This window comes from Ascaphus truei, chromosome 2 (assembly GCF_040206685.1).
Source record: "Ascaphus truei isolate aAscTru1 chromosome 2, aAscTru1.hap1, whole genome shotgun sequence".
Taxonomy (NCBI): domain Eukaryota; kingdom Metazoa; phylum Chordata; class Amphibia; order Anura; family Ascaphidae; genus Ascaphus; species Ascaphus truei.
The window spans coordinates 76,313,059-76,328,058 of NC_134484.1; the positions used below are offsets into that span (position 1 = coordinate 76,313,059).

The window sequence follows — 15,000 nt, forward strand, 5'->3', positions numbered from 1 at the left end:
CCCTCCCACCCACGTCACTGCCTGCCCACCCCCCCTCCCACCCCCACGTCACTTCCTGCCCACCCCTCCCACCCACGTCACTTCCTGCACCACCCCTCCCACCCACGTCACTGCCTGACCCACCCCTCCCACCCACGTCACTGCCTGACCACCCCTCCCACCCACGTCACTGCCTGACCACCCCTCCTACCCACGTCACTGCCTGACCACCCCTCCCACCCACGTCACTGCCTGCCCACCCCCTTCACCCACGTCACTGCCTGCCCCGCCCCTCCCAGTCACTGCCTGCCCCGCCCCTCCCAGTCACTGCCCGCCCCCCCCCCCCCCAATCACTGCCCTCCCGCCCCCCCAATCACTGACAACCCGCCCCCCCAATCACTGACAATCACTGCCCGCCCGCCACCCCCAATCACTGAAATCCCGCCCCCCCAATCACTGCCCGCCCCCGCAATCACTGACAATCACTGCCCGCCCGCCACCCCCAATCACTGCCCGCCCGCCCCTCCCAGTCACTGCCCGCCCGCCCCTCCCAGTCACTGCCCGCCCGCCCCTCCCAGTCACTGCCCGCCCGCCCCTCCCAGTCACTGCCCGCCCCGCCCCTCCCAGTCACTGCCCGCCCTTCCCAGTCACTGCCCGCCCCTCCCAGTCACTGCCCACCCCTCCTAGTCACTGCCCGCCCCTCCCAGTCACTGCCCGCCCCGCCCCTCCCAGTCACTGCCCGCCCCTCCCCTCCCAGACACTGCCCGCCCCGCCCCTCCCAGTCACTGCCCACCCCCCCAATCACTAATTCAATCACTGCCCGCCCGCCCCTCCCAGTCACTGCTCGCCCGCCCCTCCCAGTCACTGCCCGCCCCTCCCAATCACTGCCCGCCCACCCCAATCACTGCCTGCCCGCCCCAATCACTGCCCGCCCCCCCAATCACTAAAAATCACTGCTCGCCCGCCCCCCCAATCACTGCCCGCCCGCCCCCCCCAATCACTGAAATCACTGACAATCACTGCCCTCCCGCCCCCCCAATCACTGCCCGCCCCTCCCAATCACTGCCCGCCCGCCCCTCCAAGTCACTGCTCGCCCGCCCCTCCCAGTCACTGCCCGCCCCTCCCAGTCACTGCCCACCCCACCCACGTCACTGCCTGCCCACCCACCCCACCCACGTCACTGCCTGCCCACCCACCCCACCCACGTCACTGCCTGCCCACCCCTCCCACCCACGTCACTGCCTGCCCACCCCTCCCACCCACGTCACTGCCTGCCCACCCCTCCCACCCACGTCACTGCCTGCCCACCCCTCCCACCCACGTCACTGCCTGCCCACACCTCCCACCCACGTCACTGCCTGCCCACCCCTCCCACCCACGTCACTGCCTGCCCACCCCTCCCACCCACGTCACTGCCTGCCCACCCCTCCCACCCACGTCACTGCCTGCCCACCCCTCCCACCCACGTCACTTCCTGCCCACCCCTCCCACCCACGTCACTTCCTGCCCACCCCTCCCACCCACGTCACTTCCTGCCCACCCCTCCCACCCACGTCACTTCCTGCCCACCCCTCCCACCCACGTCACTTCCTGCCCACCCCTCCCACCCACGTCACTTCCTGCCCACCCCTCCCACCCACGTCACTGCCTGACCACCCATCCCACCCACGTCACTGCCTGCCCACCCCTCCCACCCACGTCACTGCCTGCCCACCCCTCCCACCCACGTCACTGCCTGACCACCCATCCCACCCACGTCACTGCCTGCCCACCCCTCCCACCCACGTCACTGCCTGCCCACCCCTCCCACCCACGTCACTGCCTGCCCACCCCTCCCACCCACGTCACTGCCTGCCCACCCCTCCCACCCACGTCACTTCCTGCCCACCCCTCCCACCCACGTCACTTCCTGCCCACCCCTCCCACCCACGTCACTGCCTGCCCACCCCTCCCACCCACGTCACTGCCTGCCCACCCCTCCCACCCACGTCACTGCCTGCCCACCCCTCCCACCCACGTCACTTCCTGCCCACCCCTCCCACCCACGTCACTTCCTGCCCACCCCTCCCACCCACGTCACTTCCTGCCCACCCCTCCCACCCACGTCACTTCCTGCCCACCCCTCCCACCCACGTCACTTCCTGCCCACCCCTCCCACCCACGTCACTTCCTGCCCACCCCTCCCACCCACGTCACTTCCTGAACGTCACTTCCTGACCACCCCTCCCACCCACGTCACTGCCTGACCACCCCTCCCACCCACGTCACTGCCTGACCACCCCTCCCACCCACGTCACTGCCTGACCACCCCTCCCACCCACGTCACTGCCTGACCACCCCTCCCACCCACGTCACTGCCTGACCACCCCTCCCACCCACGTCACTGCCTGACCACCCCTCCCACCCACGTCACTGCCTGACCACCCCTCCCACCCACGTCACTGCCTGCCCACCCCTCCCACCCACGTCACTGCCTGCCCACCCCTCCCACCCACGTCACTGCCTGCCCACCCCCTTCACCCACGTCACTGCCTGCCCCGCCCCTCCCAGTCACTGCCTGCCCCCAACCCCAATCACTGCCCGCCCGCCCCCCCAAATCACTGCCCGCCCGCCCCCCCCAATAACTGCCAGACCCCCCAATCACTGCCCGCCCGCCCCCCCCAATCACTGCCCGCCCGCCCCCCCCAATCACTGCCAACCTGCCCCCCCAATCACTGACAATCACTGCCCGCCCGCCACCCCCAATCACTGCCCTCCCGCCCCCCCAATCACTGCCCGCCCCCGCAATCACTGACAATCACTGACAATCACCGCCCCCCCCAATCACTGCCCTCCCGCCCCCCCAATCACTGCCAACCCGCCCCCCCAATCACTGACAATCACTGCCCGCCCGCCACCCCCAATCACTGCCCTCCCGCCCCCCCAATCACTGCCCGCCCCCGCAATCACTGACAATCACTGCCCGCCCTGCCCCTCCCCGTCACTGCCCGCCCTTCCCCGTCACTGTCCGCCCGCCCCTCCCAGTCACTGCCCGCCCCTCCCAGTCACTGCCCGCCCCTCCCAGTCACTGCCCGCCCCTCCCCGTCACTGCCCGCCCGCCCCTGCCCGTCACTGCCCGCCCCGCCCCTCCCCGTCACTGCCCTCCCCTCCCCGTCACTGCCCTCCCCTCCCCGTCACTGCCCGCCCCTCCCCGTCACTGCCCGCCCGCCCCTCCCCGTCACTGCCCGCCCGCCCCTCCCCGTCACTGCCCGCCCCGCCCCTCCCCGTCACTGCCCGCCCCGCCCCTCCCCGTCACTGCCCTCCCCTCCCCGTCACTGCCCTCCCCTCCCCGTCACTGCCCTCCCCTCCCCGTCACTGCCCTCCCCTCCCCGTCACTGCCCGCCCCTCCCCGTCCCTGCCCGCCCCTCCCCGTCACTGCCCGCCCCGCCCCTCCCAGTCACTGCCTGCCCCTCCCTCCCAGTCACTGCCTAAACTCCCTGCCCTAATAGGGGAATGGACATGTGACAAGGGGGCGCACCGGTCCCTGATTAAGGTGGGGACATTGGAGCTGGGGAGGGCTAATGGAGCTGTGAATGGGGGGAGAACCCAGCTGTGAAGGGGGGGTGCGGAGAGAGAGGGGGAGCAGGAAAATTAAAGCCCGGGCAACGCCGGGTATATCAGCTAGTATCTACTATTTAAAGCAGCAATCCCGCCTGGGAGATTTTATAATAATTTCATAATTGGAACTGGGTCTATTCAGAGCTATTGTCAGCTTCGGGGACACCATGGGACCCAAGATAATCACAGGTAAAAGTGGCAGTGCTATGTGGCTTTTAATTTACTTATCTTATGAAGGGGTCCTTCGGAGCAAAACCGCCTCCCCACCCACCCATCCTTTCCAAGATACTTACCAATGTTCTCCTTTCCTTTATAGCGTTAATTATGGACACCAAATCTTAAGGTTCCCGCAGGTCAATAGTGGAGCCAGAATGTCATCTGTTGCAGTTTCCTATTAGCCAGCCTTTTAAATGTCAGCGAGAAATTGAACATTAACAGGTGGGCCTCATAGCTAAAAATACTTTCAGTGTCCAGGATCCCGCGGTTCCTTAGATTCTTGATGTAAAGTACTGCGTACAAAGTTTCCTCCTGGGAAAAGAATATGGCCGCCAAGTCATGTGGGATCCGCAAGCCAATAGGAGACCGTAACCTCATCGGTTGCGGCTTTCTATTGGTTGATGCTGGTGGTCACGTTGTTCCCTAAATGAGCAGCACCGGCAGCTTCACCAATGATTATCTCGGGAAGCACGGGAACACCAGCGCTGAGAATACTGGGGTTCAGCACAGGAGGACAACATTAAAAAAAATATATATAATTTTTTTACCGGGATTTCTACTTCAACCATTTTGCTACACTGGCAGCTAAGGGGTTAATAAAATTATGCTTCTGTGACACTTGGGAAACACTTCCCCACAACACTGTGGACTGAAACCCTCTACACCAAATTTCCTTCTTGGGCTAGGATTATAGTCCGTGCGATTGCGCTATCGCGCGACAAGTGCAAATTGCATAATCCCTATGAACTTCGTGAAGCGTCCGCCACGCTTCCCCAATCGCATGCAGCTCAGGTCACTCATCGCTCGGGAACATACATGCGCGAGGTTATGCGGTCTGTCATGCGCAAGTAAATACTATAATCCAGGCATTAGGCCTGGAGATTGACATTTATAACCTTTCGGCAGCAAATGAAATGAAAAAAGTTGTGTGCCCTGAGCACGCGTATTTTAAGTGAAACTTCTTTGCGTTTTGTCACCAAAATTGTATTTGTGATGGTGATGTTTTTAATTCAAAGAAAGAGATTTGAAAGTTTAATTTTTTTTTTAATGTCCATACTATCACTTGGAATACATGATATTATTGACTTTGATAAGTAAAGTAAGATACATATATTTTGGATTGTAAAGTATCTAAATGCCGTTACTCTCAAATCTTTCAGTGTAAATCATAAAAATGAAAACACAGTTTCACTGACAAAAAGCAAAGTATTACTTCGGCTACGCTTATAGTGCCGGCGACGGAAGCAGGACCCTGTGTCCTCGCACAGCATTGGCCCCTCCCTCACCCCCTTGAACATTCGAGGCTCTGGCGGCCCGTGTGAGGGAGAGGGTGTGTCAGGGCGTGCTCACCACAAACGAGACGGGACCGCGGTGCTGAGGTGGGATAGGATATAACGCCACCCACAGCCACGAGGGCACGTCTTGAGAGTAGAGTAGTCTGGGAGTCCGGATCGGGGCAGGAGAGGTACGGATGGTAGAGGGTGCTGTATGCAAAGTCCGGGGTAGAGATCAGGACGTAATCTTTTACCGTTTGCCAGGATCGGGATTCCAGAGGTGCGGAGAGTTGTTTAGCCGTATGCCGAATTCGGGATGCCAGAGGTGCGGGTAGACGTAGCGGAAGCTGGTTCGGTACACGAGGAGGACTGCAAAAACAAAACAGGACTAGGGAGGCAGAGAGTGATGAGAGCAACTGGTTCTATGCTCAGCCAACGAGTCAGTGACACGGTTAGGTATATATAGGAGAGCGGGTCCAATGACAGCGCAGCAAGGTAGGGGTGTGTGGAAGGGCCAGGCTACGGCAGGGATAGGTCCAGCATGAGTCCCAGGGGAGGAGCCATAAAGCCCAGTAGTCAGACTGCATTGGATTGCAGCAATGGTTTGCGGCGCTGTGCCTTTAAGGGGTTGGTGCGGCTCCGTGTGGCCACGCCTCTGTGTAGCTGTGCTTGCGGCCGCGTGACCGAGCGTAGCCGCCGAACCGAGAGTAGAAGGGGAGTTTTGGCGTGCGCGCGCGCCCACGTGGAGTAGTGATCGGCGTTCCGGAGAGAGGCTGCCTGCGTGCCGCGGGAGGACCCGTCGGAGCTGCCGGTAAGTGAGGAGCACGCCGAGGCCGGCGTGACTCCCAGACCCTTACAGGGTGAGACACATCACGCCCCCCCCCCCATCTCATCTCCTAGTCTGGCCGCGTTACCGAACAGCGAAGGACAGCCGAAGCGGAGGAGGTGGCCCGCCCCCAGAGGTCCGGTTCCTGGCCGCCGTCGTTCTCCTGTGGGTCGCGGCGGCTTCGGTGGCAGTAGGAGTCGGTGACGGGAAGGAATGCGAAAAGCCGTGTGTGAAGGGAGCCTGTCAGCTGGGGAGTGAGCAGTGGCTGTGTAAGACCAGCTGGAGCGGGGAGCAGTGTCTACGGCGCTGGGAGCCTGTGTGCATGTGCAAATGACTCGTGGCACTACTGCGCATGCGTGGGTAACAGATGTACTGCACATGTGTGTAAGGCGCGGGCAACACCAGCAAGTGACGTCACTTCCGTTACACATTTCCGTTCCCAATGAAGGAGATTTTGTCCCATGAAATTTCAGTAGGTGCCAGCAAAGAAGTTTCACATAAAAATATTGAGTCATTATTTTTCGTGGCATCAAAGATGTCCTTATAAAGGAAATAACAAGGAGTCCCACTGATTCTACAAACCCTGCAATGCTTTGCAAGCTATCGTCAGAGCCCATGCGTAAACTCCCGGACAAATATTCTAAACACTTCAGGAACATGATTACTTGTTTTTTTTAATATTAAGTCCGTTTTGATGAAAAGTTAACTCTTCTTAATTTTCAAAGAAATAGCCAAACGTCTGCTTTAAGTTTGATTACATTTGTTTAAGGAAGACAGTTATAGTGTTAGCTTTTTTTTAAAATGTTAAAAATGATTGCAACATTAAAGTCTAAATCTAATTTCTTGCTTTGGTACCCTATTAATTATGGTAAGAAGTGGAGTAACACATTTAATGATACAGTAAAAATGTCTATTTAAGTCTATGCATTGATAACTGTGCGTTACCCCAGGCTTCGCCATACTGAATAGGAGTCAATGAGAGAAATGGAAATTAATCCCCACAGTAAATGTCATATTACAGTGTTTAGCAATATTGTCAGTATAAACTTAACATTTTTTTGTTTGTTTTAAATACTTAGTGGTTTTCAGAAGTATTCACCCCCTACCATAATGTCATAATGTCATATTTTGTTGAATTAAAAATAATGTATGCACAATTTTTCAAACAAACTTTTTTTTATTCAAAGCTACAAAGCTGTATATAGTGGTTAAACTGAAAACATATGAGGAGGTAAAATGTCAGCAAAGGAAATGTACAAAATTAAAGTGACTGGTTGCATAAATATTCAGCCCCTTATGTCCGTACTTGGTACCTTTTTGCTGCAATTACTGCTAGAAGTCTTTTTTGGATAGGTCTCTAGCTTTGCACAGTAGGATGGTGACATGTTTGCCCATTCCTCACAGAAAAATGGATCGAGTTCTGGTTAGTTTGTTAGGGATCGCTGATGGACTGCAATCTTCAGGCCTCACCATTAATGTTTGATTTGATTCAAGTCAGGACTTTGACTGGGCCACTTTAGATCACTAATTCTCTTCTTGCTCAACCACTCAAGTGTAGCTTTGGATTTGTGCTTTGTGTAATTGTCATGTTGAAATGTGAATTTCTTCCCCAGTTTCAGATTCTTTGGTGACTCAAACCGGTTTTCCTCAAGGATTCGTCTGTACTTTGAACCATCCATTCTCCCCTCTATCCTGACAAGCTTCCCATTCCCTGCTGACGAGTAGCATCCCCATAACATGATGCTGCCACCACCATGCTTGACAGTTGAGATGGTTTTGACTGGGTGATGTGCCGTGTTGGGCTCGTCTCACCACAAAACCTTTTTACACATGTCTGCGGTATCTTCTATATGATTTTTTTTTGTTGCAAACTCTACGTGATTTTAAGATGAGTCTTTGACTAATGGCTTCTTTCTTGCCACCAGTCCATAAAGGCCAGCTATATGTACAGTAGGGCCTGGCTTTTTGTTGTTGTGAACACGGACTCCCATCTCAGACACAGAACTTTGCAGATCTCCCAAGGTCGATGTTGGCTTCAGAGTGACATCCCGAACCAGTTTCCTGCTTGTCCGACTCCTCAGTTTGGAAAGGCGACCTGATCTCTGGGTGGGATGATGGACTTCATTGTGCTGAGAGGGATAATCAGTGCCTTTTAACATTTTCTTGTACTCTTCTCCTACTATGTGCCTCTCTACCACTTTATCCCTGACTTGTTTCGAAAGCTCCTTGGTCTTCAGTATTTCTTTGTTGGATCACTGTGTGTTGCAGCTTGAAAGTCTTTATATACCCGAGGGAAATGAACTACAGTTAAACCACTTTGATTACACACAGGCTGAAACCATTTCACAAATTTTGTGACCTTTCAAACCATTCATTTGCACCTGAGCTGATTTTGGGTTGCAGTAGCAAAGGGGTTGAATACTTGTGCAACTGAGATTAATAATCTGTTTTTCTTTGTAAATCTTATTACTTTATATGCTGTATGCATTTTCTAACTTGATCACTGTGGATTAGGTTTAGTAGATTCTACATGTAAAGTCTAATTTGAAAGTGTTGTGAAAGACGCTCGGGTGCCAACAAAATGTGAAAAAGTTGGAGGGGGTTAATACTTCTGCAAACCACTGTATACCTGGGGTTTTTTTTTGTTTTGCGTTTATTAAAGGCACCATTAACCCTATGTTAACCTCCATCCTAGGAAAAAGGCCATCTCCGTCAGATTTTAGGAACGACTATGCAATTGATAAACATGAAAAGCACACTGGTACATCTGAATAGAGTTGCTTGGTTATCACCAGTTCCTGAATTTCCTGAGAAAATGTTTACAAAAACGACCCCTTTAACCCATTCATTGCAGCCTCCTTTATATTGTAGGAGAAACATTTGAAAATGAAGTGTCCAAGGCCTTGGATATAGATGGCGTTGCATGCGCCTGTCGCCCGAGTGATCTGTGGACTGAGATCTCTCGCGCCAGTGAGGCGTGGCAGAGACGTGACATCTCTAAGCTGGTTCACCCTCATTGGCTGAACCGCTCATGTGACCCAGCAGCCGCGCGACAAAATAAAAAAATTTTTGGTCGTCTCAAAATTCTGCCGCGCCTTTACTCTTAACTAAGCGCTCTATGGCTGCCTCAAAGAGGTGCGGCTGTTCGCGCCGCGCGGTCGCTCGCACTGTGGACGTGACTTAACCCTTCAGAAAGGTCTCATGAAATGATGTCATTCTTACAAATATTCAGTTTTTGTTTGTCATTTGTTAACCCCATGAGGCATTCTTCAAGTGCACATAAGTCAAACTGAAATCCTTTTTTTTTGTCTTAATGTAAAGATTCATAACATAGAAAGAGATGGCGAGTTAGGATGCTATAATGCCACATTTAAGAATGATGTTGAGAGAGCGAGATCTATTTTGTATATTCCAGAATACAAACTGCATGTGCTAGTTCTGTGTAACCTTGTGGCATACAGAGGGTGAGAGGGCTGGAGCTTGTTCCCCTGTCTCCTCCCTCTTCTGGTTTCCCATCCCTGTGACACACACATTGTGAGGCTTATCTCCCTCTTCCCTCCCCTCTGGCAGAGCTGCAGCTGCTGCAGTCATGGCTGCTGATGGGATTGATGAACGCTCTCCTTTGATTTCACCAAATTCTGGCAATGTGACCCCAACCGCACCTCCATACATCTACGAGAACACCCTGCGAGGTAAGGGAACATGCATAGTCACTGTTTAGCAGACAGCAATGAGTCAGTGCTTTCTCTGCATGCACCTTCCAATTAAAACTCACTGGAGGGAGGAGATGCTGTCTTGCAGAATGAGTGAATCACACAGCCCTGTATCCGACTGCAGAGGTTTAGGCTACTGCAGCTTTTTTTGCTTTGTTTTGCCTTTGTTGATTATGTATATAGAGAAAAGCGTTCTAAATCACCTTCACTAACATTTATAACATGATATCTGAAATGTGGCATGGTCTTCTGTTCTAATGCAAGAATCACCCCGTTTGCAGATCATAATGGGTTTAAAGCACATTTTTTAGGGACCCTTACAGTATTTCATCAAGAAAAAAAAATTTGTGTGTGTGTAGCTCAGCTACCTGTAGACCCTTTCTTTTCTTCTGTATCTGGTTTCTAAATCTGACTAGGATTAGTTCTTGCAACAAGATTAACAACTAATTATAAACAGTTTTGTATTTAAGCACAAGTCAAATTAGCCAAGTAGCTATTTCCTGTACCTATCAACGCCTCACCAGGTTTATGCTATACAAAATTGTTGCAGTCCTCTGACAGAAGAGGTTCATCAATTAATAGGGAGGTTGCTCTGTTGCGTTTTGTTGTGTTTACAGTTTCATTATTTTGTTTTTAATTCACTTTTTGCATGTGTATATGTGTGTGTATATATTACATTCAAATTCAATATGAAAGCTGTCTGCTTGATATGAACACATTCCGTTTCAGAGAGATCCTCAGTCCTTTTTTTTTATTCCACATAGTTTCCTACGGTATTTTTGTTTGCCTTAACTTTGATCTTGCAGTACAGGCCTATGGGTAAGTTATTACTGTTGACCTCTCTCTTCTTGTGATTGAGCAACTTTTATAAGCACTTTTTCAATCTATTTTATTCCACTGATTGATCCACCTGTGCTAAAGTAGAGGGACCTGTTGGGGGTATTGAGGACTGGAGTTGAGAACCCCTGCCTTAACCTAGTAGCACATGTAGGGAAGTCCGTTGATGCCCCTTTGTGGTTGTTACTGAGAATACTTTAACAGAGGTCCCATTAACATCAAACGTTGTATTCTGAATGCAAAAGTGTTAAAGCTGCAGACCAAGCAATATCCTCATGTGTGTTTTTTTTTTTAAATATATCAGTTCTGTACTACGAGAAAATACTTGTAGCATTTAAAAACAAAACAAAAAATCAATGATATTTTTCATGTATTATGTAACAAGCATTTTTGTTTCTATAGCAACCATTTACAAAGTCACATCCCCTTCCTCTTCTGAAACAGGCTCTGGCACACCCCTTTTCGAGCCCCGCCCTCTCTCTATCAGTGCACCAATTGTATCTAGTGACTGCCTGGTCACATGATCTTCCCCACAGAACTTTGCATCTTTGGTCCTCTTCTGCTGCACTGACAGCCATTAAGTGAACCCCCCCCAAAGCCGAATCTTTTTTTTTTTTTTTTTTTTTTTTTTTTTTTTACGACGGCTTAGACTGCTTTAAAATAGAAAACGAAATATGTGAAGGGATTCATATGACTTGTGTGCATTGTAGATGTGCCATGAAAAAAATGTTCTGCGTGTTCTGTTTTAGTGTGTAAGTATAGTTCTGTGCGACGTACTCGGCCTGCTTTGAGATATGATTGCACAAGCAGTACTAGTTTGGGTTGTCTTGCACTGTACTCACACGTACGGATGTCACTGCATGAATATAGTACAGTTCCAAAGTGCGGGGAAATAGTTTCAGGCAAGGAAAATCCTGCTTGTGCGGCCAACACAACATAGACAAACAAATGCCTCAAAATACAGGTCTCCTCTAAGGCTGCGCTTATAGTGTCGGCAGTGCGACGTCGCGGCACAACAAATGTATTACCGCCATCGTGTGCGCTTATATTGGAAGCAACGCGACGGCTTGGTCGCGATCGCTGGAAGTCCAAGTCAATTCGATTTTTCCAGGAACTGCAGCGTGATGTCGCCGGCGACGGCTCTATAAGCGCAGCCTAAGACAGATACGAAGTAGAACTCTACTCACAAGTTCACAACGCAATTCTTCATTTATTGTAACAGCCAAGAACAGAGGAGAAACAGCGTGTCAGGTCCCATATGGACCTTTCATCAGGAGGTCCATATGGGACCTGACACGTTGTTTCTCCTCTGTTCTTGGCTGTTACAATAAATGAAGAATTGCATTGTGAACTTGTGAGTAGAGATGTACTTCGTATCTCTGTCCCAGAGGAGACCTGCACTTTGAGGAATTTGACGCTGCACGATACAATGCGCACTGATTTTCCCTCTCATCTGTACTCTGGACCGTACCTGGTAGGAGAAAGTTGTTAGCGAGGGGTTTAGTGGTCACGGTGTGTACGTTTATTTATTGAAGTTGGAGGGTTTGTGTCCCTGAAACGTTGACGTGTTTTTTGTTTGTTTGTTTGTTTGTTTTCTCTCATAAGTTTGATTTGATTTAAAAAAAGATGCATTTAAAGCTGAAACAGGAGATATACCATGGCCCAGCCCACAAAACCACTCCCCACCATATGGTAAAGCAGTGTTTTTCAAGCCGTGTTCTTTGGAACCCTGGGATATGTGGCAGGTTACCCAGTTTTCATTATGGGAAAATGTGGTAGTTTATTGGTAGTGGGAATGGGAAGTGGTATTTTACAGTTCAAGACCACCTCAATGTCCCCGCCCTCCCCCCTCTTCCCCCCCCTCTTCCCCCCCCCCCTCTGTATTTTCTTCTTGAAGAGTCTCCTTTAAGTTCATTGCTGTAAGTTAATTGAAGAGGAAGAGAAATCTTTATTTTATGCCACGTTTTGAGATGTTGGTCAGTGTGATTTAGTAACAACTTGACTGCCAGAGAGAACTTCAATGTTTTGAAAGTAAATCCAAGTCTTCCTCCTCCAGCAAGAGACGTTAACCGATTGCAAACCAATGCAATACAAATTATTTTATCTATTTAAATAACTGTGAATACGAAATGCCTATTTTTTTTTTAATATAGAGTATGCCCCGTATTGTACTATTTTCCAGTAGTTTGGCCCCAATCTGCATACAACCAAACCTGTGTGTGAAAAAAAATGTTTTCTTGGGATATCTGTTGCTAACCTTGGTTATGTACTATATGGAATTTACAGCCATAGTTTACCTGAAACCTTAAAACAGCAATCCCCCCCCCCCCCCTACCAAAGCACCATTTTGTTTTTACAGGGTGAGAACCTGGGGGTTCCTTTAGCTAAACCGTGTTATTTTTCTATTGGCCCGCGTCACGCAGGAGATTTAAACCGCCATGTCGGAATTGATAGAAATGTTGCCACGCTTCTTCAAAATGTGCTGAATATTGGTTTCTGCTGTGTGTGGTTTTGCTTCTCATATACAGTTCATCAGAAATTATGTAATTAAGCCCCTGAGGATCATATTGCCTCTGTTTTTAACTCGGAAAGATTGCCATTTTGGGGAACCGCTTTCTCTCTAGAACCCACAGCTTGGGATAACATAACCTATGCATTCACCCAGCATACTCAATGTTCATCTAGACTCTAGATCAGTGGTTTTCAACCGGGGTCCGCGAGCACCCCTCAGTGGTTCCAGGGCCACCATGGGGAGAAAGCTGTGACGACTCTCCCAGCTGCCCCAGGCCCATGGCACCCCCACATTGAGCCCCACAGTGAGCTGGTGGCTCTCGTGCTCAGCAGCAGCAGCCACCCGGTCACCTCTATCCTTCCTCTCCCTGCCGCCGCCGGCGTCAACTTCCGGCTTACAGGAGGGAGAGGAAGGATCAGGCAAGAGCACATGCCGGCAGCTCTCTTAAAGTAAGAGTGAGTTTGTGTGTGTATGTGTGTGTGTGTGTAGAAGAGCAAGGGGGCGTGTGTGTGTGTGTGTGTGTGTGTGTCTATATCTATCTCAAATAAAAAGATCACTTGTGGGCACATTCACATGTCTTAGACAGGTCTGCAACACTGCTTTTCATCATTATCACCTAGCATACAGTGCTTCCACTGCAGCAAGGCTTTCTGGGAAATGACATGCAAAGGAGCACACGTGTCGCCTTTTGCCTGAAACCCATTTGTACATGGAACCCTTATAAAGCTAATGAGCTCTGTTCACACAGCTTTTAAGCACAGCATGTGAATCGGATGCAAGCCAGAGAAACCACTGAGTGTTATATGTATATGTATATACAGTAAAACAGTGTGTGTGTGAGAGTGTCAGGAGGGGAAGGGGGGCATGAGACTCAATATTTATCCTCACAAATAGTCACACATCTTTCAGAACTTTGGCTGTATCAAACTTTAAACATGTTTTTAATATATAATGTTGTCAACATAATCTGTACCCATAACATGTAAACGAGAGGTACTGTAATTGTCAATTTATATTTTCCTTTTTTTAAATATTATATAAATAAATATGCTTGCCACGTACGGCATACCTTTTTGAGCACATGACCTGTATATGTGACAACGGTTACTACACACAGCTATCCAGCTGAATAACTTTTCTTCATGCATGGACGCTCAAATGTATAATAACTCGCCTCAATCCGTCCCAATATACCATCTGTCACGAACAGCACACTTGTGAGCACGTGACTTATGCAGTATATGCAACCAGGGTTAATATACACAACTAACTCTGCCTCAACCTCTCAATCTCCTTCGCAGGGTACTTCAAATTAGTTCATATTTACCCTTACTCCGTTACAATATCTATCTTTAATCCGCTACAACCACCACAGAAATATCAAATATGTAATTATTTGCAGAGTCTCCGGTCCATGTTTTTATTAAGGAAAGCTATGCACTTAACGCACACATCTGTTGTAGCAAAATGTGGCCGAAAAATGTAAATTACGCTCTGCAAAGCGTGCAACAGTTAAATCAGAGCGCTGAGTATTATTTATCAAAGTTTTAGCTTTGATATATAAAATTAACAGTGCTTGGGTTCCAAAAAAATGTTTGCAAGAACATGGTTAAAATAAATGCAGACTATTTCATCGAAGTAATAAGAATAAACAAAGCATTTAAGTTACGTTATCGCCCAACATTGATCAGATCTTTTCCTAACGGTCCTCAGTGGAAATGGAGATTTCACGTGTTCCAGCATGGTCACTCCCTTAGGCCTTGACCCCGCTGCCTACTACAGCGTCCGCTGTGGCGGACGCTGCGCGCACGAGAGCCCTCCCCGCAATGGAATTGAGAGCAGAACTCGCGTCGAGCGATTAGGCACGCCCCCCGGCGGTTCAGCCAATGAGGGCGAACCTGCCGGGTGACGTCATGGCCGCGCCCCCATCACTCCTCCGCCACGCCCCCCCCCCCCCCCCCGGTCTCTCCTCCTGCAGTGAGCTGCAGACCGGGGAATCGACTGAACGCGCCGCCAAAAGCGCAGGCGCGCGTTACAGCGTCGTGA

At 50.6% G+C, this 15,000-nt stretch overlaps 1 protein-coding gene across 2 annotated transcripts in view; it reads left to right on the forward strand.

Annotated features, from left to right (window-relative positions):
- PIP4P2 (phosphatidylinositol-4,5-bisphosphate 4-phosphatase 2) overlaps positions 1 to 15,000 on the forward strand; it is a 92,997-nt gene that overhangs the window by 3,102 nt on the left and 74,895 nt on the right. For both annotated transcript variants that reach the window (XM_075582873.1, XM_075582869.1), the window contains exon 2: positions 9,463 to 9,584. In XM_075582873.1, coding sequence (XP_075438988.1) covers positions 9,482 to 9,584 — 103 coding nt within the window. In that variant the 5' untranslated portion in view covers positions 9,463 to 9,481. The remainder of the gene's footprint in view (positions 1 to 9,462; positions 9,585 to 15,000) is intronic.